Source organism: Ylistrum balloti, unplaced genomic scaffold (genome assembly GCF_031769215.1).
Source record: "Ylistrum balloti isolate Yb309-2 unplaced genomic scaffold, AGI_CSIRO_Ybal_v1 Utg369972, whole genome shotgun sequence".
NCBI classification, from domain to species: domain Eukaryota; kingdom Metazoa; phylum Mollusca; class Bivalvia; order Pectinida; family Pectinidae; genus Ylistrum; species Ylistrum balloti.
The window spans coordinates 488,582-513,552 of record NW_026782064.1 but is presented as its reverse complement, the minus strand read 5'-3'; the positions used below and the strand labels follow the sequence as shown (position 1 = coordinate 513,552).

Sequence of the window (24,971 nt, the reverse complement as noted above, 5' to 3'; positions counted from 1 at the left end):
CTGTCAATATAGTTATTATTTTTGTCGAATATGAGAAGATCTCTTTCATGGCTTTTCTAAGATACATGTTATCAAGTACTACCATATTTCACCGCAAATAAACCCCCTCCCGCAAATAAGCCCCCCCCCCACCACTTTTTCCAATTTGCCAGGAATAGAGGGGTGTTCACAATTAAGCCCCCCTCTTTTTTTCGAAAAAAAAACGTGTGACGATAAAGCAGTACTTACATTTAATCGCCAGGTGTAATTATTGTGAACATGGGGGGTTGCCCGCATATAAGCCCCCTCCCCTCTTTTGACAGTCTTTTTTGAACTGGGTGTGGGGGCTTATTTGCGGTAAAATACGGTAAGTACCACCTTGCATTCTTTTGTATCAAGCACACAGTGTAGTAAGCTTACATTTCTTGTATTTGAAACATCATCTGAATTAAATCATGGTTTGTTTATGTTTCCTTTCACTTTCTTTGTGACAAATCTATGTTTGTTTGATTTAATGGCTAATAGTAACAGTAGGAAATTAGAGATGTTGGAAACAGTATAACCATTAGGGTTGTTATTTATATATGTGATCAGTAAGCCAGGTATAACTTTATCTATTATCCTCTTGTATAGTGATGCTAAAAAGTGTAAAACTGTTGAAAATTGGACAATGAAATGTTTTACAGACAATTTGAGGTGGAGAGTATCAACTTTCCAGGACAAGTACACAAGTGGAGACTGACCCGTCTGTTACAAAAAGGCTCCATGACTGCACAAGATTCACTGCTGAATGTAAGTCTCCAGATTTTGGTTTGCATTCAATGGATAGTCAATATATAATTCTCAGCTAATGGTGTTGTAAACACATCTAGTGGAAAAGTGATATCACTGTGTATAATATTAAGTCACTGTTTCTTGTTTACCAATGTTGAAATGTTTTCTAAGTTGAAGTATCAGGAATGTAGGGTGTTATAAAGTTATGCTTTAATTATAATTCGTACAAGGAAAGCAGCTAAACACTTGATAGTTCTAAATGCCATGAAGAAGAGTGTAGGAGATGATTTAAGCCCAAGAGGTGGGAAAGTTCTAACCAAGTCTATAGCTGTCATTCACTTCATTATAATACTGAATGTATGGGGTATTTTATTATCAATAGTTCTATTTGGAAAAAATGATAACATTTAATTGATTTTGTAACGTCGTTTACTCTTGTAAACAAGTTGGTTCATTGCACAAAATCACAGGACTAACTGGTTCACTAGCCATCATCACTGCCGATTAATATGTTCCAGAAAACTGCATTGGTTAAAACATGCTTAGTGTGTCTCAGATCTTTGAAACAGAAGCTACAAAAGTTCACCGCTGATTGCTTCTGTGATGATTATGGAGAATATTGATAAACCTATATATTAATTCAATAATATTATGGATACAATGTGCGTAAGATATCTTTCAGGTAGAAAAACAAGCTTTAAGCTAAATCATAAGGACCAGCAGGGTTTAATGTCATAAGATTAAACATGAAATTGGAAATTCATTGTATTTAGGTTTTGTGATCTTACTTCAAAAACATTCAGTTTGGTCAAAGTTTCCTTAGTCTGGTCAATTTTCCTAGTTTACCTAACAGGATGTGCTGATAAGAAATGTAAAGTTGGAAAGAAAATCAAAGTTTTGGTACTGCATGGACTATGTGTTTTAAGTTGAAAAAAAAATATGCTGCTCAAAAACAATCCAAGCATTACCAGACATTTGATCCAATGTCACTACATATTTTACCGGACTGACCAATATCCAGTAGTGCGACATAGTTTGGTAAACACTTTGTTGCATGACATGTCACTGATATTAAATGTTTTGTATATTTCAGGATATGGCACTGGTTTTGAGGTTGCTAATCATCACAGCCCGCAACAGATTTGTATCACACTTTTTCAGTGTGTCCAACTCTTTCAGAGGTCTGGGTATAGGCTTCATGAAGATATTAGGTAAGATATTGGATATTCCATCACTTAAGTCTTCCTACTCAACGACTATGTTTTTGTTGCCCTGTCGTGTGTTTTTGTAGCCCTGTCGTGTGTTTTTGTAGCACTGTCATGTGTTTTTGTAGCCCTGTCATGTGTTTTTGTAGCACTGTCGTGTGTTTTTGTAGCACTGTCATGTGTGTTTGTAGCCCTGTCGTGTTTTTGTAGCCCTGTCGTGTGTTTTTGTAGCCCTGTCTTGTATTTTTGTAGCACTGTCATGTGTTTTTGTAGCCCTGTCATGTGTTTTTGTAGCACTGTCGTGTGTTTTTGTAGCACTGTCATGTGTGTTTGTAGCCCTGTCGTGTGTTTTTGTAGCACTGTCATGTGTTTTTGTAGCCCTGCCATGTGTGTTTGTAGCACTGTCGTGTGTTTTTGTAGCCCAGTCATGTGTGTTTGTAGTCCTGCCATGTGTGTTTGTAGCACAGTCATGTGTGTTTGTAGCACTGTCGTGTGTTTTTGTAGCCCTGTCATGTGTGTTTGTAGCCCTTTCATGTGTGTTTGTAGCACTGCCATATGTTTTTGTAGCACTGTCATGTGTTTTTGTAGCCCTGTCGTGTTTTAGCCCTGTCGTAGCACTGTCATGTGTGTTGTGTTTTTGTAGCACTGTCATGTGTGTTTGTAGCCCTGTCGTGTGTTTTTGTAGCACTGTCGTGTGTTTTTGTAGCACTGTCATGTGTTTTTGTAGCCCTGCCATGTGTGTTTATAGCACTGTCGTGTGTTTTTGTAGCACTGTCATGTGTGTTAAGTGTTTTTGTAGCACTGTCGTGTGTTTTTGTAGCCTGCATGTGTGTTTGTAGCCCTGTCGTGTGTTTTTGTATGTGTTTTTGTAGCACTGTCATGTGTTTTTGTAGCCCTGCCATGTGTGTTTATAGCACTGTCGTGTGTTTTTGTAGCACTGTCATGTGTGTTTGTAGCCCTTTCATGTGTGTTTGTAGCACTGCCATATGTTTTTGTAGCACTGTCATGTGTTTTTGTAGCCCTGTCATGTGCAGGGTTTTCCATAAGAGCCGGTCACCGGCCAATTTCACCAGCTACTTTGATCATTTGGTCGCCTACACCAATCCAGTTCGGTAATAATGTTCCATACACAACTACACGTACACGGCAGGCCAGCCTCATACTATCACTACACAGCCTACTACTAACAAAATTATGGAAAACCCTGCATGTGTGTTTGTAGCACTGTCATGTGTGTTTGTAGCCCTGTCATGTGATTTTGTAGCACTATCATGACATATTTGTGAAAGAAGTAAAATGTTGTTCTAGTAGTAATGAAATTCCTGCTTTATTTTTGCCTTAGAATAACAGGGGCAATGTCTTTAACATTGGGCTAAAACTATATCACACAATTTTACTGTGTAAGTAGTGATAAAGGAATAGAATCCTGACTATTCTAGTTAATGGTGTTGTTATCTGTGAACATGCAGTGATAGTTGCCAAACACATACAGATTGTGGAAAAATCCAATTATTACATTACTTCCTTTCTTTCCAAAAATAGTCATAATGGACACTTTGATGATAATTATATTTGCCCCTTTTTAGGTCTCCTGAGCCAAAGGCTTATGGTGACCTATTGCCATCATGATTTGTCTGTCGTCGTGCGTTGTGCATCGTTAACTTTTCACATATTCGACTTCTTCTCAAGAACCACTGAATGGATTTTGACCAAACTTGGCACAAAGCATCAAAGCATCCCCATGGGAAGCCGCTTCAAGTTTGCGAAGAAAAAGTGCGTGGCCCAATAGGGGCCCAAGGAGGGGGAAAAAGGGGGTAAAATTAGGTAAATCATTAAAAATCTTCACAAACAGTCAGATTAAGTACATATTTGATATTTAGGGTCATTATGGCAAGGTTTACAAAGTTTGCGAATAAAAAAAAAATTGGGTCAAAAACGGCCCCACTAGGGGGCGCTCAAAAGGGTAGAAAATTCAACTTTGACCAATTTCAACCAAATTTGGTAGATAGCATCCCTTAAGGAAGGACATATGAAATTATATTGAAAAAAGTAATAATGTCTCCTTTGGGGCCCATAAGGGGTGTAAAAGGGGCCATATGTAAAAACCTTCGTTAAATGACTACTTCTCAAGAACCAGTGGATGGATTTTGACCAAACTTGGCACAAAGCATCCCAATGGGAAGCCGCTTCAAGTTTGGGAAGAAAAATGGGGTGGCCCCACTAGGGGCCCCAGGAGGGGGAAAAAGGGGAAGCTTGATACGAATGTTCTACACAAGGGCTTGGCAAGTGTTTTAACATTTTGGGGCAATTCAAAATCCAAGATGGCAACCCTGGCCTCTTTTTTGCTAAGACATTATGGACTTCCTCTCAAGAACCATTGGGTGGGTCATGTTCAAACTTGGTACAGATGTTTTACACATAGTCCTGCACGAGTGTTGTTACATTTTTGCAACATTTTAAAACCCCAGATTATTGACATATATTCCTCAGGTGACTGTTAAGGCCCCTTGGGCCTCTTGTTCCAAATAAGTTGGAATGTTTTACTACCAGGAGAGGATTTGCTGATGAAGGTTGAATTTTACCATGTTAAATAAAATTGATGTGAATATTGAATATGTGTCACTTAGCAGTTTGAAAAGAATTCATGAACTATATTTCTTCTACAAATAAATTTCTTAAAACATTGATTTGCTGTCAATCTATCTAAGGTAGAAGATGAGATTTGTACATAATTGTTCTAGATATCTTGATTGGTGTCCCCGCCACCACCTCTGGTGACCTGGATGCCAAGATCCAGGATGAACACATGAGATACTTAGTAGCAGAACTGGACATCAAGGTAAACTTGTTATATATCCCTACCATTTTGCAGGTGTGGAGGGGGGAGGGGATATGGTTTTTGCCAATGTCAGTCCTTTCCCAGTCTGAATTATGTCATATCTTGAAAATTTCTCCACAGATTTTGATATTTACCTCCTAGTACCTTAAAATCAAATTTTACTCCATATTATTTTTAGGTTGTCAATGGCCAAGGTTAATAGAGTTGAAAATCACATTTGACAACTTAAGCAAATTTATCAGTTAATGATCATGTGCTTATATACATGGGAATGTGGCATTCATGTCTTACAAAACATTTTCTAGTTTAACAACATGAACAAGATGGAAAAACAAATGGTGAAATTAGTGAGACACATTATGGAACCCAATATTTCACCATGCAAATTCAGCTAGCACAGAAAAAGGAAGATGTAGATAGATTACAGAGACTGTAAGTTAAAACTGTCCAGCAATTTTTTTTAATTATATTTTTTTCTGTAATTGAATGCTGATTGCTTACAAAGATAACTTGTTAATGATTTGTGTTTTTTCAGCCTCACTGTAAGAAAGATTTCCAGACCTTCTGCACCTATGTGAAGGAAAAATGTGAACAGTTACAAGCCGACAGTTCAAAGGTATGTGGAAAGCCAGCATCCTCACTCTTCATATTTTCACATCTATATATATATTAACCTTGGTTTGTCTTTTTTTGTTTAATCTCTGCTTGTTACCATACATGGACTAATTACCTGACAAATACTGTACTTTTCAACCAACATCAGTGTAGGACTATGTCTGAGAATATATAATAACTGACCTACCAATATGCAGAGATCAAACCTTTGATTTTGAAATAAATCTAAAAAAATCATTGCTCGCTTTTTCTAGTAGCTCAGGTACAGGCTAACTTGGCATGTAACATTCATAACTGTTAGTGGTAGACACTGGATTCAGTGAATATTGAAGTATATTTGTATGATCTTGTACTTGATTTTAATAGTATATCCTATCAGACAGTAATCTTTATGCTATGTTTCTGGTGTTACTTTAGGGTGGCCCCATTCGTCCTCCACCCATACCTTACTGTTACCAAACACCGAGCGGGCTTGACATTGACTTGAGGCTGTTCAACAAAGGTCTGTCTTTTATTTATTGATTTTCCATGTTAAGAAATAAACAAGTAGTGTGTTGCAAGTAGATTTTAACCAAAGATGTTGCTTTTCTGGACTTTTGTTTTGTTGAATAGATCTTTAACTAAGGTGCATGTATAATGTCATTATGACATTGTTTTCCAAAATTGGACAGACAAATAACCTTTTTAAGATCTAAAAAGCAGACAACTGGATTGTAACTTCTTCTTCTGATAACATATCTAGACTTTGTTTTATTTAGTTTAGTTTAGTTTATTACCAATGCAGGATTGTTACGATCCTCTATACCGGTCTCAGTGATACAACGATAATGTTTATAATTATTGTCATTTGAGACGTAAGATCCAGGAACTACAGAATTTCTATATATACCAGTTCTTGATTTGCCCAGTGTTCATCTAATCTATTTTTGAAAGAGTTAACTGTTGGTGCCGATACAATACACTCTGGAAGATTGTTCCATATTTTGACCACACTGATATAGAAACGAATCCTTTATACATTCTATAAACTTGTAATCCGGTGATTCCGTGTTATTTACATCTACATTCCATGTTTTCCAGTTTATTTCCGGATAGTTAAAATCTCCTAGTATAAGAATATGCGAATAATGTTCCTTACAGATGCCTTGTAAAAAGGTTCGTAACTGATCGTTATTCTCACTTGATCCGCTGTTCGATCTATACAAAAGACATACTAACATCTCATCCGTACTATTTAAAGTTATGCCTACACTGAGATATTCCTCAAAGGAAGTGTTAAAAGTCACCTCCTTACAAGTTAGATAGTTACTAATATATAACATAAGGCACCACCCGGTAGGAGAATCCAAATATTTAGAAAACACAGAAAAATTGTTCCTGATATTATATTCAGATTCGAACACAGTATATTTGCTATTTTTTGCTTTAACTTCAGTGATTCCAATTATCTGTGGACATTCAATATTTGTTCTTATTAAAAGTTCGTCTTATTTGTTCCTCAGCTGATCAGCGTTGGTGTATAAACACTTTATAACGACAACTTGACTTCCTTCCTCATTCCCCGCCCTGATTCCGCTTACAATTTTGACTATTCGCCTAGCCCATGGAGGTCCACAAACCCTGAACATGTATTCCCCCGACAAGTTTCCTGCTTTTCGTTTTGGCTTCATTTCTGAGTGCCTTTTCTGCCCTTCTTTCATTCTCTGTGAAATCATGACTAATATTGATGCTGTTAAATTGGGCCTTGTCCCATGGATTGCTTGTATTGCAGAATAGGTCCTGCCTTATTTGCTAGGATTAAAAAATGACTAGCATGGGTCTCTTTGATGTTTTTATGTACTTTCCTAGTCTTGAGATTGGAAGGATTTCCGTTTCCTTCAGTTCCAATTTGCATGCCGAGAATATTTTCCATATTTTCTCTAAATCCATTTTCTTCCGCTCTTGACCAGATGTACTTGTTTGATCTGTAATACCGTAAACAACAATATTTCTTTCTCTGTTTTTCCTTTCTGATATTTCAGACATAACAGTATCAAGTGTACAAGTCCTTTCCTTCTTCCCTTCCGTTGTAGCTGTAACCCGGACATTTTCCTGACCAATCTCCTCCTTCACTATCTCGCGTACTCACATTTGCTGACAAGACACTTCTCTATTTCTATGACTCGTTCCCTAAATTCCTTGAATATTTCGTTGCATTTCTCTTCTATTGTACTGTCGACCGAAATGCTTTTTTCTACATTAGGCCAGCATTCTATACAAAACCACATGAAGTCGGTTCGACTTAAGATTTTGTATTCATTGTCCTTGTCCACATTCCAAGTGTTTCGAACTCATTGAAACTTCCGCTTTACACACAAAACCTTCAACCCGATTATTATATGCATCATCACAGTTCCAATTCATTTGGAAAGATGATTCATTTTCCTTGTACCTGCTTGCGCTGCCTTGTATGTCGCTCCTACTAGACGATCGCGTTGCCCGTGTTTTGCCTGCTGACTCCCTTGGTGACGTGTCGCCATGTTTGTTGTCTTTCTCCTCGCCCATCGTATCCTGATCTATATCTTGTTCTTCTCTGCCTTAAGTAGCTCACGGCACCAGACATATTGGGAAGAGTTGTCCCGATTTCCTTTACAACGGATTTTACACGCTGTCTACGTCATATATCAAGGAAATACTTGATTAAGTAGGTTGATTGTCGGAGCGCAGAAAACTCCAACTGCATCCAGGAAGTGATGTCACAATATTTGTACAAATCTAAAATAGATTTAGAAAATATAAATGTTTTTTATTTTTTAGACTTAATCAACAATTGTCTACCTATCCTCAGTAGTATACTTGATAGAGGATCCAGGGGCTGGCATGTCCAGTACAGACAGAAACTGATACGGGAGTTACAGGGTAGGTAACAAGACTGAATCAAATGATATGTTTGACTTTCTGTAGCCAGAATATGAAGTAACATAAATTGTCTATTAGTCACCCACTGCAGGGCTTTTTTGAGGGTTTTCTGGGGCCGATAATTGGCCCCGTTCCTAATTATTTCATATTTAAGCCATATTCTCAAAATTTGCAATTTACTCCAAAAATTCTCTTGCCAATTCTTCAATTTTCTTCCTAAATGAGGCAAAAATACCTAATCCTGGACCAATAAAAAATTTAATGAGATTTTTTATTGGTCCAGGATTAGGTATTTTTGATGAGATCCAACATCCAAGCAAATATTTCCAACAGTGAGGTAGTCCTCCACAGATGTATTCCTGTAGAAACATGTGAGCAAATATATTCTTGTGAAATCTTGTTGATATTTAGTTCAGTCATCTCTGCCTTCAACTTTGTACCATTAAAGTGATACACCAGACCATACACATTTTGTACAATGAACAGCAGATTGGGATGTGACCATACATGTACTGACCGATCTGAGAGTCAGTTGTTTATACACCTGATTTTTGTTTTAAAGGTAAAGGATTAACAAATGAAGAAATCTCCAAGGTATGTAGAAAGACACTTGATAGTAGACATCATTTATATAACATGTCATTTTATTAATACTCTAATATATTTCAGTCTAACTGGCTTTTCTCTCTTGCCTAATATCCTGCTACATGTCTTCCTCTATGTATTATCACATACCAGGTTGAAATTTCAGTGATTGATATGAACAATTGGTTTTATTGTATATAAGGAAGATCTGTTTGTTTTACAAATCACTTCTGTATTGAAAAGCTCAGTTTTAGATGCTGTGATTGGTATCAAAAGTTATATTATGACGATAAATTGTGTCAGAAATGATCATAATGAATGTCTTACTCTAAAGCATGAAATGTTTTCATAGCTACAGACAAACCATGAAAATAAAATGTACCAAATAAACTGAGAGATGCAAGAATTGTGTATATATGTAGTAAATTGGTGTTTATGAAATGTTTTAGATTTGATAGAAACCACCTCTAACCATTTTACATTCATTATAATTATCTCTAGCTGTTCATGGTAACCTCTTTACTATGTCATAATGGATGGGTTTATACTGATGATGTCATAATGTCACATTGGAGATGTTTTATAATTAAGAAGAGGTAACTGATGGATGGGCCACAGAACCAGAATAAACATTTTCTTGTATGTTGTAGAGAGTCAATGCTTCCGTCATGGACGAATATTTAGACAGAGTATTTACTGCGATATGTAGCAACACAGAATTGGAGAATCTACAACAAGGTATAGGTATGTATATTGACAGTAAGACTGCAGTTCTGTATGGATTGTATGATCCCAGTTCTGTAAGGATTGTATGACCCCAGTTCTGTATGGATTGTATGATCCCAGTTCTGTAGGGATTGTTCTGTAGGGATTGTATGATCCCAGTTCTGTATGGATTGTATGATCCCAGTTCTGTATGGATTGTATGATCCCAGTTCTGTATGGATTGTATGACCCCAGTTCTGTATGGATTGTATGATCCCAGTTCTGTAGGGATTGTATGATCCCAGTTCTGTAAGGATTGTATGACCCCAGTTCTGTAGGGATTTTATGATCCCAGTTCTGTATGGATTGTATGACCCTAGATGTATAATCCCAGTTCTGTATGGATAGTATGATCCCAGTTCTGTATGGATTGTATGACCCCAGTTCTGTATGGATTGTATGATCCCAGTTCTGTATGGATTGTATGACCCCAGTTCTGTAGGGATTGTATGACCCCAGTTCTGTATGGATTGTATGATCCCAGTTCTGTAGGGATTTTATGATCCCAGTTCTGTATGGATTGTATGACCCCAGTTCTGTATGGATTGTATGATCCCAGTTCTGTATGGATTGTTTGACCCCAGTTCTGTATGGATTGTATGATCCCAGTTCTGTATGGATTGTTTGGATTGTTTGACCCTAGATGTATAATCCCAGTTCTGTATGGATTGTATGTCCCCTGTTCTGTATGGATTGTATGATCCCAGTTCTGTATGGATTGTTTGACCCCAGTTCTGTATGGATTGTATGATCCCAGTTCTGTATGGATTGTTTGACCCCAGTTCTGTATGGATTGTATGATCCCAGTTCTGTATGGATTGTTTGGATTGTTTGACCCTAGATGTATAATCCCAGTTCTGTATGGATTGTATGTCCCCTGTTCTGTATGGATTGTATGATCCCAGTTCTGTATGGATTGTATGATCCCAGTTCTGTATGGATTGTATGATCCCAGTTCTGTATGGATTATATGACCCCAGTTCTGTATGGATTGTATGATCCCAGTTCTGTATGGATTGTATGATCCCAGTTCTGTATGGATTGTATGACCCTAGATGTATGATCCCAGTTCTGTATGGATTGTATGATCCCAGTTCTGTATGGATTGTATGATCCCAGTTCTGTATGGATTGTATGATCCCAGTTCTGTATGGATTGTATGACCCCAGTTCTGTATGGATTGTATGATCCCAGTTCTGTATGGATTGTATGATCCCAGTTCTGTATGGATTGTATGATCCCAGTTCTGTAGGGATTGTATGATCCCAGTTCTGTATGGATTGTATGATCCCAGTTCTGTATGGATTGTATGATCCCAGTTCTGTAGGGATTGTATGACCTCAGTTCTGTATGGCTTGTATGACAACCTCATGTGCTAATTGACAGTGAAACAAACAGTAATACCATATTGTTCAATATTATCCTAAAGTCTACGAAGATTGAACAAAAGACACATAAGTATATGGAATGAGATATTTCATACATACATATATATATAGACAACATCCCATGTGTATCAGTATGAATAAACAACTTCTTAAAGACTCATATGATTGTTTTAGTACCATGATTATGACGTCACCAATCAATTACGTCATTACAAATAGTGTACTCTCTATGACGTTGGTGGAAATAACGTGTAGTTGCTAGGCACAGGAGTATATAAAGTCCTGATTTGAATTTGTACTGTTCTGAGGACGGCATACCTAGTGTGCCGAAACTAGTCAACTAATAAAGTTACAGAAGATCTTCATTGGCGTTGTCTGGTCCTGTTCACCTATTTTATACCTATCCTTGGGTACCGGACTCTGTATTCCCTCAGGGAATCCGCTGTGGAGTGTAACCGGACTTACCAGCCCTACCTCTTGGACGTTGGATCTCTTTTTCTTCGTATTGCCTACACCCGTTGGAGATCCCCTGCATCCTTTTTAGGATCCGTCCCTACCGACTGCGCTATACTTTATGGCCAACCGTGAGATCGACAATCCCAACATTTTTAAAGTGAATTTTGATATGTCCAACACTAACAACGACACTCAGCCGATGAAAAGATCCCGGCCTGATGATGAGGACAAGGACACCTCTTCAACTGCTAAAGTCTCAGAAGGAAATGTAGCTTTGTTTAGAACACTCAGAAAATTACACATCAAGCTTGTCAGAACGGAAAACCACCTTGAATACCTTGAACATTGTGTGCAAACCGATCAGGTGCCTAAAACCCTTCGTACTAACATACGACCACAAATCCCGGATACTAATGCGGCTTTCCTCTTCAAATGGGAGGAGGCACATTTTAACTTTAGCAGATCACTGGTAGTACTTTTAAGGGATTACTGGAAAAACAGAGTGACCACCATCAATGCGGAGATTGATTCCACTAAGGAACTACTACCACCGTCAACACCCGAGGATGAGCTCTCGCACATAAATGATCTACTAGCCTCGACTAAATTATCGGTACAGAATGAATACAAGAAACTACGCAGCCCTAGTAAATAGGTAACCAGCGGTGTTATAGCCTCTACTGTGAGTATTAAAACATTTTTATTTTATTATCTACAATGGATGCATCACCCAGGAAACGTAACCGTAAATTCATTAACAAACAGGTGTACAGGAAACGGCAGCTTTTCAAAGCCCGGACCAACACTGTTGTCAACTTATCTAATATTGTTTTATCCAACCATGAACTCTCAGTTTTGTCTAGGGGACTTTCATTTTGTCCCACACCACCTATCACTGAACCCGTTGATCTTTTAACGGATATTAATCTATTTCAACGTAGGGTCAGACTGAATGTTTTCTTCAAAAATCAGGACCATGATAACACGTTCATTCCAAATCCGTTCAAACCACAATCAGGCTGGACACCTCACCATGGCCTTAATGCCGATCTGGACACTTTCCTTAATATCACATCATTTTTCATTACCAATACTCCTCCTAAACTGACAGTGTTTCGGAATCTGACACCGGAAGAATCTTATGCACTTACCTCCCTCATTCAGAATAGAGACATCATCATCAAACCTGCCGATAAAGGTGGGTCTATTGTTGTTCTCAATCGTGAAGACTATATTGCCGAGGCAGAACGTCAACTCGGTAACACGGAACATTATAGGTCATTGGATACGGATCTCACACCAAATATAGTGAAAGACATCAACAATTTCCTACTACTGGTCAAACCCAAACTTGATAAAGATTTAGTATCATTTAATAGTATTAAGGAAGCTAGGACCCCACTTTTCTATCTCCTACCCAAAATTCACAAACCCGGAAACCCAGGCAGACCGATAGTATCTGCTGTAGGCGGACCCACAGAAAAGTTGTCGGCTACAGTCGACTACTACCTTAAACCTCTTGCTACTAAAGTGAAATCATACTTGAGAGATACTACTGACTTCCTCAATAAAATTAACGATCTCGGCAAGATACCGGCACACAGTTTTCTAGTCACTGCGGACGTGTCCTCGCTTTATACATCGATTCCACACAGAGACGGCATTCTCGCGGCTAAACACGCCCTTGATACTAGGGTGGACAAATCCCCACCTACTTGGATCCTCCTCAGATTTCTACATTCTGTCCTCACCAAGAACTGCTTTAAGTTTGACAACCAACACTACCTACAAACCCAGGGCACTAGCATGGGTACCAAATGCGCCCCAAATTACGCCATATTATTTATGGAGCGATTGGAAAATAATTTTCTGGAGTCTCAACCTCTGAAACCTCTAGTGTGGTGGAGATTCATTGACGATATCTTCTTTATTTGGACCTTCCCTCGCGAGGCCCTTACTACCTTCATGGAGGGTCTAAACCGATTCCACCCCAAGATCAAATTCACGCACGAGGTTAGCTCCACCCAGATAAATTACCTTGACACCACGGTGATTAAAGAGATGGACGGCACTTTACAAACTACTCTGTTTACTAAGCCCACGGATGCGCACTTATATCTTCACTACAGATCATGCCATCCACGTCAGCAAATACGTAATATTCCGTTTGGACAACTCCTTAGGGTACGCCGGATATGCTCAACTTTAGACGAGTTTGATAAACACAGCAGAACCATGTGTGACAATTTTCGATTACGAGGCTATCCACGGGACCTTCTAGAATCCGCCACTATTAAAGCTAGGAATGCCGACAGATTACCGCTACTTAGGAAGGCTGATACCAACACTAAAACTATTATTCCATCTATAACCAAATTTGATTCCCTATCGACAACACATTGGAACTATCTTGAAAAAACACTCAGGCATTCTCAACCGTATAGGCCCTAAAATGAACAACTCGGTGATTACAGTAGCCTACAAAAAAGCTAATAACATTAGGAACCTTCTTGTGAGATCCGACTTGAATCCACCAAACCGGACATCGGGAAGTCAACCTTGTTGCCGACCTTGCAGTCTATGTCCATTCATGGAGACATGTTCCTCCGTCTCAGGCAAATCCAACCAACAAACGTTTATTATCAGACAAAGTATAAACTGTAATTCTATCAGTGTAGTCTACATGATACAATGTCAAATATGCGGAATCCAATACATTGGACAAACAGGAAATTCGATCAGGAAACGCTTTCATGGCCATTTCGCTGATATCAGGAATGCAAATAAACACAAACCAGTCTCGCGTCACTTTACATCTATGGGACATGACGCAGGAAGTATGAAAATGACTGGACTTAAAATCACATCGAAGAATGTCAATACCTGCTTACGCACGGAAGAAGCCTTCATCACGCATTTAAACACTGCGGAACCACATGGACTAAATATCAGACACGGATAGTCTTAATACTTTAATAAACTCTCAACCTGGCTACTTGTCTGGATATTTGAAGACTGGATATTTGAAGACTAAAGATAAACTGTCATTCTTATTACGTACAGTTGTGCTTTTATATTATGAACATTATTTGCTAACCCATTGATTCGCCGCTGGTTAATATTGATATACTGAGTTTATAAGTCTTAAATTAACTAGTACTAGTATTTTAATTAGATTCTAATGACAGCCGCTTAGGAAAGAACATTACCTACATACCTGTTTTAATAGAGCCAGCCGTAGGATAGACTTCTCATACGTTTATTCATTGATATATATATAACGTAGATAACGTTGGTAATTGTTTGATCTCTTTATCGTTTAAATTTCCTCTGATTGATATTTGTACATTACATAGCATTAGCCGAGGGCTATATTATCTGTTTACTTGCATTATGACGTCACCAATCAATTACGTCATTACAAATAGTGTACTCTCTATGACGTTGGTGGAAATAACGTGTAGTTGCTAGGCACAGGAGTATATAAAGTCCTGATTTTTGAATTTGTACTGTTCTGAGGACGGCATACCTAGTGTGCCGAAACTAGTCAACTAATAAAGTTACAGAAGATCTTCATTGGCGTTGTCTGGTTCTGTTCACCTATTTTAGTACCATGATTGTCAGGAACATTAAGAAGGTAACACTTTATCTGAACATTAAGATTTTGTTTGTCTACAGGAAAACTGCTGGTAGCACAAGCTAAAACTGTAATAGCCATGAAAAAAGCTGTCAACAATGTCCAGGTTAAGATGGTGAAGCATAAAGAAAAGGTTGGTACTGTCACATCTCTTAATACTTCTGTAGTTGATGTAGATTAAAATTGATGATGCACTCAGTTAGGTGTGCAGTATGTTAATAATTGTGAATGGTAGAACACCATGTCACTTGTCCAATGTCTTATCCATTTCAGGTAAGGGCTGTTCACAACTTGCTATGCTGTAATCATACAGTATCACTTTTGAACAAGTAGATGGAATGATGAAATTGTGCTTTCAGTTTTTAGCACTTTATATTTTGAGGAATTTTTTTTATAATCTATTACCAGTACACATTTCAATACAAGTAGGAACTTGTTATTTCCACAAGGATGACACTAATGAGGTTCTTGTTTGACTTTTTGGTCGAAAATAATATTTCAGTCGAAAATAAAAATGATATTCAGTTGATCATAAATTATTCTGGAAATTAAAGTGTTCCTTTCTGAGTATAAGGAAACTTGTGAATTCTGATCTCATTAAAAAGTACTATAGAGAATATACAAGAGCAATGATTTGAGATTTACAAAATCTGGTATCAGATGTTCTCTGCTCTCAGTGTTGTAGCATATATTATTTACAATTCTTCATGTGATTACTACATAGTCTACTTTATCATCTCTGGTACACATTGTTTACAGATCAAAACTTTGACCTCGTCATTAGGCCCGATCTATGAACCATATAAATCTGATTTATTGTTCTGGGTGTTGTTAAAGTTGAAAATTGATTTTTTTTTCTTTGCAAGTAACCAAATCTGTACTTGTTGTTTTCACAGCTGATTTCCCATCTGAAGTCTGGGTACAGAGTCAAATCAAGAATCGAACCGTGGATGAACGAACAGATCCGAGCATTTGAGGTATATAGAAGTGTACAGCCCAGTTTATAGAAGAGCTGGGGAGGTGATTTGTTGATAAGAAGGACTTACATTTGTTTTGACATTTTTTGTCACAACTTTTATGTGTACATCTAATTCTTATATTCAAAGATATAAACCAGAAAAATTCTGGTTTCTTAAAGAATAATGAATTGAGTTTGAATTTGTTTCATACAAACTTGTATGCTGTTGTAGGGTGAATGTAAAACTATCTTCCATTATCAATCTATTAAAAAGAAAGAAAACAATTTTACGTACAAAAGTGTGTATGTTTCAGATGGAATTTGTGGAGCAGAACCTATGGTCTGCTCATGAGGAGGCCATTAATATCTGTGAAGATGGAGGGCTCAAACAAGCGGTCTACTTCTTGAAACGAGACCTCAACTTCCTCAAACAGGTCAGTACTTCCACCTCCTGTTTACTGAGAATCTTGATGAAATGTTTCATATGAATGTTGACATTTTTTTTATATTAGCTCACATGGATAAGGATAAGGCAATTTATTTAAGAAATTGATAATTCAGATAAGATTATCTTGGACTTTTGAAAAAAGAAAAAGAAACATATTTTTCAGAGAGAAGCAGTCCTTATTAAAGAATTGGGAAAAGTGAGACATCCCAAAAGAAAATTCACATTTGCTACAAGGATCTGGTTTCCCCAGAATTACATTGTGATGAAGAAGATTGGCAACCAACAGGAGAGGATTCCAACTGTGGTTATGAATACTAAGAGTCCACCCAGCAGTTCACTTACACTCAGTGAAGGAGACAGGGTAGGTATATCTGGGACATAGGAGACAGGGTAGGTATAGCTGGGACATAGGAGACAGGGTAGGTATATCTGGGACATAGGAGACAGGGTAGGTATAGCTGGGACATAGGAGACAGGGTAGGTATAGCAAGGACATAGGAGACAGGGTAGGTATAGGTGGGACATAGGAGACAGGGTAGGTATATCTGGGACATAGGAGACAGGGTAGGTATATCTGGGACATAGGAGACAGGGTAGGTATATCTGGGACATAGGAGACAGGGTAGGTATAGTTGGGACATAGGAGACAGGGTAGGTATATCTGGGACATAGGAGACAGGGTAGGTATATCTGGGACATAGGAGACAGGGTAGGTATAGTTGGGACATAGGAGACAGGGTAGGTATATCTGGGATATAGGAGACAGGGTAGGTATATCTGGGACATAGGAGACAGGGTAGGTATAGTTGGGATATAGGAGACAGGGTAGGTATAGTTGGGATATAGGAGACAGGGTAGGTATAGTTGGGATATAGGAGACAGGGTAGGTATATCTGGGATATAGGAGACAGGGTAGGTATATCTGGGATATAGGAGACAGGGTAGGTATAGTTGGGATATAGGAGACAGGGTAGGTATATCTGGGATATAGGAGACAGGGTAGGTATAGTTGGGATATAGGAGACAGGGTAGGTATATCTGGGATATAGGAGACAGGGTAGGTATAGTTGGGATATAGGAGACAGGGTAGGTATATCTGGGATATAGGAGACAGGGTAGGTATAGTTGGGATATAGGAGACAGGGTAGGTATATCTGGGATATAGGAGACAGGGTAGGTATAGTTGGGATATAGGAGACAGGGTAGGTATATCTGGGATATAGGAGACAGGGTAGGTATATCTGGGATATAGGAGACAGGGTAGGTATAGTTGGGATATAGGAGACAGGGTAGGTATATCTGGGATATAGGAGACAGGGTAGGTATAGTTGGGATATAGGAGACAGGGTAGGTATATCTGGGATATAGGAGACAGGGTAGGTATAGTTGGGATATAGGAGACAGGGTAGGTATATCTGGGATATAGGAGACAGGGTAGGTATAGTTGGGATATAGGAGACAGGGTAGGTATATCTGGGATATAGGAGACAGGGTAGGTATATCTGGGATATAGGGGACAGGGTAGGTATATCTGGGACATAGGAGACAGGGTAGGTATATCTGGGATATAGGAGACAGGGTAGGTATATCTGGGATATAGGAGACAGGGTAGGTATATCTGGGATATAGGAGACAGGGTAGGTATAGTTGGTATATAGGAGACAATGTAGGTATATCTGGGATATAGGAGACAGGGTAGGTATATCTGGGATATAGGAGACAGGGTAGGTATAGTTGGGACATAGGAGACAGGGTAGGTATATCTGGGACATAGGAGACAGGGTAGGTATATCTGGGACATAGGAGACAGGGTAGGTATATCTGGGACATAGGAGACAGGGTAGGTATAGCTGGGACATAGGAGACAGGGTAGGTATAGCTGGGACATAGGAGACAGGGTAGGTATATCTGGGACATAGGAGACAGGGTAGGTATAGTTGGGATATAGGAGACAGGGGGTATAGCTGGGACATAGGAGACAGGGTAGGTATAGTTGGGACATAGGAGACAGGGTAGGTATATCTGGGACATAGGAGACAGGGTAGGTATAGCTGGGACATAGGAGACAGGGTAGGTATAGCTGGGATATAGGAGACAGGGGGTATAGCTGGGAGCTGTGGTTTAGGAGACATGGAAGGTAATTTTTTGAAAAGTATAGTGTCTGTCTTTCAAATTTGATATGTAAATTTCTTTTAGTCCCTTCTTGTGTCTGTTCAATTTTAAAACTGATCAGAGAAACAAAATCATTGGCAGGCAGCCATTTTTCCTTTTGTTATTTTCCTATCTATTCTTAAGCGATTCTTGAAATTCCTTGACAAGAATTTTCATTGTAATGTTTCCTAATGTTAGCACATGATTAATTCACCTGACAATGCATCAAACAATTCAGCTAGAAAAAGAAGTATTTAACTTTTGTAGAGATAATGATGATGATATAATGCTTGTTGCCAGGATTCATTGAGGTCTCCAAATGTAAAATGATACTTTTTGAATGATAAGTTTGTTGTAAATCATTTATCACACACCCATCTTTGGAACAGTTTTAAGGGCTATTCCATTAATAATACATGGGGGGATAGCAGTTGTATCTATGTTAGGATAATAAGTGATGGGATGATTCTGGAACAGATAATTGTCTCTGCCCTCCAGGTTGTGAGCTATACTGTTGAGAAGTATCATCATCGTGTCACCTCTTCACGCTATCCGTTTTGGAGGTGGTGGAACTACCTTCATCGTACATGGACCTGGACCTGGAATGCAATTTTCCTACTAGGAGTGAGTTATTTCCCTTGATAGATAGTGCTGATTATAGGTGACACAAGTAAAAAGTAATTTTGTTTGAACTTTTATATAACTGGAAGTAGTTCTACTGTAAAACATAATTTCAAATTTTCATGACTTCATTTATGCTATTAAATATGTTTTTCAGAAGTTTTGCTACATTCTATACTTGTATATAAATGTGGAGGATATATGTCATTACAACTTGGAAATTTCCAAGCATTATGATGACTTTGTGACTGAGATGTTATGATAATCACTGTTTACAGGTAGTAATCCCCTGGTGTAGCCCCATCAGTCTGAGGGCACTGTTCAGCATCAAGCCTTTTATACCAGACTCTACACTCAGTCAGACTGATGTAAGTAAAGGATTAACGTAAGTCTGTATCTTGTGATGTAGATAATTGGTTAATGTCAGTCTGTATTTTGTGATATAGAGTGATGTAGATAATTGGTTAATGTCAGTCTGTATCTTGTGATATAGAGTGATGTAGATAATTGGTTAATGTCAGTCTGTATCTTGTGATATAGAGTGATGTAGATAATTGGTTAATGTCAGTCTGTATCTTGTGATATAGAGTGATGTAGATAATTGGTTAATGTCAGTCTGTATCTTGTGATGTAGATAATAGGTCAATGTCAGTCTGTATCTTGTGATATAGAGTGGTGTAGATAATTGGTTAATGTCAGTCTGTATCTTGTGATATAGAGTGATGTAGATAATTGGTTAATGTCAGTCTGTATCTTGTGATGTAGATAATTGGTTAATGTCAGTCTGTATCTTGTGATGTAGATAATTGGTTAATGTCAGTCTGTATCTTGTGATATAGAGTGGTGTAGATAATTGGTTAATGTCAGTCTGTATCTTGTGATGTAGATAATTGGTTAATGTCAGTCTGTATCTTGTGATGTAGATAATAGGTTAATGTCAGTCTGTATCTTGTGATGTAGATAATAGGTCAATGTCAGTCTGTATCTTGTGATATAGAGTGATGTAGATAATTGGTTAATGTCAGTCTGTATCTTGTGATGTAGATAATAGGTTAATGTCAGTCTGTATCTTGTGATATAGAGTGGTGTAGATAATTGGTTAATGTCAGTCTGTATCTTGTGATGTAGATAATAGGTTAATGTCAGTCTGTATCTTGTGATGTAGATAATTGGTTAATGTCAGTCTGTATCTTGTGATATAGAGTGATGTAGATAATTGGTTCATGTCAGTCTGTATCTTGTGATATAGAGTGGTGTAGATAATTGGTTAATGTCAGTCTGTATCTTGTGATATAGAGTGATGTAGATAATTGGTTAATGTCAGTCTGTATCTTGTGATGTAGATAATTGGTTAATGTCAGTCTGTATCTTGTGATATAGAGTGATGTAGATAATTGGTTAATGTCAGTCTGTATCTTGTGATGTAGATAATTGGTTAATGTCAGTCTGTATCTTGTGATATAGAGTGGTGTAGATAATTGGTTAATGTCAGTCTGTATCTTGTGATGTAGATAATTGGTCAATGTCAGTCTGTATCTTGTGATATAGAGTGGTGTAGATAATTGGTTAATGTCAGTCTGTATCTTGTGATATAGAGTGTTGTAGATAATTGGTTAATGTCAGTCTGTATCTTGTGATATAAAGAAATGTATGTAATGGAGAGTTATATTGATGATTACAGGGAAAGTTGTACCGTAACTCCTACTCTATAACCCAGACACTGTGTTCTCGGCTTAGTCGACTCTGGGGAAATGTCTGGGAATCAAGGAAGGAGTTTGAAGATGCTCCAGATCAAGGTGAGAGGCCTCTTGACTCTCTGGTGGCCCTTGTTTTGTTTTGTCAAGTTGTTTCAAGCCAAGCTTGTGCTCTATAAATGAATTATCATTACAACTAGTTTCTTTGAACCTTAAAAACAGTTGTGTATGAAATGATAAATGATTTACAGTCACATATAATGTGTTACTTTGTTTACAGGTTTTCTAGGGAAGAGTTTCACTCGTCACATTAACCGTTTCTGGAACTACGTCCTGAAGGGAGCATGTGGAACAGTGATTCTTGTCCTTTTCTTCCCCGCCTGCTGTGTAGTGGCTTCCACTGCCTCACTGACTGCTGCCATCACTGCTCCCCTCTGGTCAGTTCCGTTAGATAAGCTTGTTGAGAGATTTTTTTTTTATTTTTTTTTTTTCTGAAGCGAAGACAATTTTGGAAACAAATTTCACAGGGTCCAAAGTGACAGTTGTGTTTATGTTTTTGATCCCCAGTATATAATACTTTACAGTTTTAAAGACCCCCACAACCCATATGCTGTCACTGATAAATGCCTCTGCATCTCCTTATATTTATGTATGAGTGAATTTTAACTTGTAGAGCCATTGGTCCAAAGTTCGCCAGTAAAATAGAAACCATGTCTTTTTTTAATCATTCTTATCTCACAAGGCTAATTTTCATGGAGCTTTCAACTAATACTTTAACTTTAAAAAGTGTCTGTATGATATGAAAACATTATGTGTTGGCAAATGTCCTATTTCATATGGTAATTTGTCTAGTTAATTGTTTTATAAAAAGTCTAGGTGTCAGAAGTTTTTGCATGGGTTTGTTGAAAAAGAAATGTTAATGATTTTGTATTATTGTTAATTGTATTATATATAATTAAATGGGGTAAATAGTTGGTGACATGGTGTTTGAATAGAGTGATATTAACACCAGTGTTACATTGAGTTGAATATATGAATATTTTTGTTAACATGATGTTATCAGAAATGTGATATTATGTGAAATACAATTATATGACAGTGTCTTATCAGCATGATATTAGCAAAATATGATATTAAGTGGAATATATTTTATTTACATGATATTAACAAAAATGTGATATTACATGTAATACATGACAATGTCTTATTCTGTACTTTCAGGATGCCGGCTGTTACCTTATTAGTTCATATTAGTTTTTTCCTCATTTTTGATTTTGACTGTCCAGGTGAGTTTTTACTCTTGATGTCTTTACTTCCATTATTTTTGATAGATTCATTCAGAATTGTCAATGTTTAAATGATCAAAAATTAAAATCTGGTCTATTGATGTCAATATTGTAAAAAAAATTTGTGTATTTATTTTTCTTCCATAAAAAATACAGAGTTGGTTGTAAGAAAGTGATGCAAGTTTCTGATTTTGTCAAACATTCCTGAAATAACCTAAAGACTGTTCCAGTAAAACGTCTACTTGGCCACTGAACGACAAAATAGATTACTTCTATTTACTCCTGTCAATTTCTTCTAAACAAATTGTTTTAAATTTTGTAGGTGTAGCCCCTAAACAAAACCTGGGATGGGATAGATGAGAAAAGCCCTATGCATTATATTATGATTGTTTGGATTTCTGTTTCAGATGAAAGTAATCGATTGTTCCTGATTTTCGAAGCCTTACTAGGAAGGATTGTACTTCAAGGTCTAGTCCAGCCAATAGCTGCTCTGTTTACAGGAGGTGTACTCTGTCCACTGGCTGCCTTAGCAGTGTCTGTCTGTAGGTCTCAACTTCTCATTCTGTCTTATATGAAATCTGGTCCGTATGGTCATATTCTAAAACTGGGAATTTATATCTCTAAGCACTCTATATTTTGGTAGAGTTAAGAACTTTAATGTGCTGGTGTGTAAAATCATTGCACACTTTTGGTACCAGAGTGAATGCTTACATTCCACTCATCAGTCTTTGTATCAACATGTTTATCTCAGTGAACTTTTTAATCATTAAATTTAAACGTTGAATGTGAACACATGATGCATTGTCAGTGATCAATCTACAATTTGTTTTCATTAGTCTTTTTCAACTTTATTGCTAAAAACAATGGGCACATAATGGAAAATTGAAGTATTTCCTGAAAATTGATCAGTCTCATGAAAATTGTATGAGTACAGGACTCGGGACTCGTAGATTGTTCACTGCCTTGTTGTATACATATATGTATCTGTTATGTCTTAAGTGATATGGTTGTAGTTGTACTTTGTTTATCTCCCCTTGTTAGACAAAAGATTATATACAAACAGTACTGTTAACTGTTTATTGAAGGGGTGGTCTTATTAAATGTCAAAGAAAAAATCTATTGTTATGAAGTTCTTGCAAGAGGAGTTGAACTGCACAATAAACTCAAAGATCATATATTTACTTAGAAATGTTCCCGTAAGAATTTTAGGATAAAAACATTTGCTTTTTCAAAAATTTCTTTCGAATTTTAAGTTTATGTAAATTTCTTAGCTGATAGAATGATTCAGTCCTTATGTACACTGTTCATATTTGTTCTTCAAGTTGGTGTATTGAGGCGGACAGGTCGTGGAGCGTGGGACACTGTCATGTACTTTACAGTGGTGAAGAGTCGTGGAAGAGTCCCGTCCAAGGACAGTTTTGTGGCCCGGAGGATTGCAGGGCCTGGACTTGCCTCAAACTACTTCTTCCAGGTAAATAATTTATCTGGATCCTTTTAAGGAGAATCTTATCTATATGGTTGTCAGTCAGTTGGTACATTATTCTGAATAGATTCTTCATTTAGATGTAAATGTCTGAAACTAGAAATCAAACAATTATCATTCTTTTTTTGTATTTGCTGTAAATACTTGGTGTAAAGTCACCAATATAGGTCTCTGTGGTACTGTTTTTAGCCCACCATTATCAGATGGTGGGGTATTCAAATCGCCCTGCGTCCGTGGTCCGTGGTCCATCGTGCCGTCCGTCCGTTGTCGGTCGTCCATCCGTCCATCCGTAAACAATTCTTGTTACCGCTATTTCTGGGAAAGTACTGGATTGATCTGTCTCAAATTTCATATGCAGGTTCCCCTTGGTCCCTAGTTGTGCATTGTACCTTTTTTGGACTGATTCGAATTCAAGATGGTTGACAGGCAGCCATCTTGGATTTTGAGAGTAAAATCTTGTTACTGCTATTTCTGAGGAAGTACTGGATGGATACTTCTGATATTTCAAAGGTATTGGTTTCCCTTGATCCCTAGTTGTGCATTGTACTTTTTTTTGACTGATTTGAAATCAAGTTGGCCCACAGGCAGCCATCTTGGATGTCGACAGTAATACAGCATAAGCATATTTTCTTCGATATTCTATCATATTGATTCAAGACCATGTCCATTATCCACCTGTAACTGACTGCTATCTAATAATACTTTGGGATCTTTTTCAAATGATATTTGCTAATAGGTGCTTAATAAAAATATCTTTTGCCATCATTGAGTACATTCAATGAAGACCAGTTCATGAACATTTACAAAACCTGTAACACGAAAAAAAAACCAAACAAACAAATCTTAAAGAACTGAAAACAGATCCTCAAATGGTGGGCGCCAAGATCCCTCTGGGATCTCTTGTTTACTTATAAGCTTTGAAACTTTTATGAAGGAGATTGTCACAAGTCACAAGCAGGTTTAAAAACAAATTTAGTTAGATACAGTGGAGCAAAACGATGAGTTTAACTGCATCATACAACTGTTTCGTCCTGGGACTCGTCAGTGATTCTAAGGGCCTAAATTTTAGATAATCACATATAGACATTAAACAAACCTTATTCTTCAAATAATGTATTTCTGTTGCTTTTCTCGGTGAACTTATCGAATAATACAAAAGTTAAACTCATCATTTATTTCTAGATTTAAA

The 24,971-nt window shown here is 37.5% G+C and overlaps 1 protein-coding gene across 1 annotated transcript in view; it reads left to right on the top strand.

The window, feature by feature from the left end:
- LOC132547691 (uncharacterized) overlaps positions 1 to 24,971 on the top strand; it is a 147,606-nt gene that overhangs the window by 6,480 nt on the left and 116,155 nt on the right. Inside the window, exons 5-23 of the mRNA XM_060211489.1 lie at positions 666 to 771; positions 1,847 to 1,964; positions 4,700 to 4,797; positions 5,333 to 5,413; positions 5,830 to 5,914; positions 8,209 to 8,310; positions 8,873 to 8,904; positions 9,546 to 9,639; positions 15,183 to 15,274; positions 16,038 to 16,118; positions 16,414 to 16,533; positions 16,711 to 16,908; positions 19,197 to 19,322; positions 19,598 to 19,687; positions 21,001 to 21,115; positions 21,294 to 21,450; positions 22,235 to 22,299; positions 22,707 to 22,841; positions 23,622 to 23,770. Coding sequence (XP_060067472.1) covers positions 666 to 771; positions 1,847 to 1,964; positions 4,700 to 4,797; positions 5,333 to 5,413; positions 5,830 to 5,914; positions 8,209 to 8,310; positions 8,873 to 8,904; positions 9,546 to 9,639; positions 15,183 to 15,274; positions 16,038 to 16,118; positions 16,414 to 16,533; positions 16,711 to 16,908; positions 19,197 to 19,322; positions 19,598 to 19,687; positions 21,001 to 21,115; positions 21,294 to 21,450; positions 22,235 to 22,299; positions 22,707 to 22,841; positions 23,622 to 23,770 — 2,044 coding nt within the window. The remainder of the gene's footprint in view (positions 1 to 665; positions 772 to 1,846; positions 1,965 to 4,699; positions 4,798 to 5,332; positions 5,414 to 5,829; positions 5,915 to 8,208; positions 8,311 to 8,872; positions 8,905 to 9,545; positions 9,640 to 15,182; positions 15,275 to 16,037; positions 16,119 to 16,413; positions 16,534 to 16,710; positions 16,909 to 19,196; positions 19,323 to 19,597; positions 19,688 to 21,000; positions 21,116 to 21,293; positions 21,451 to 22,234; positions 22,300 to 22,706; positions 22,842 to 23,621; positions 23,771 to 24,971) is intronic.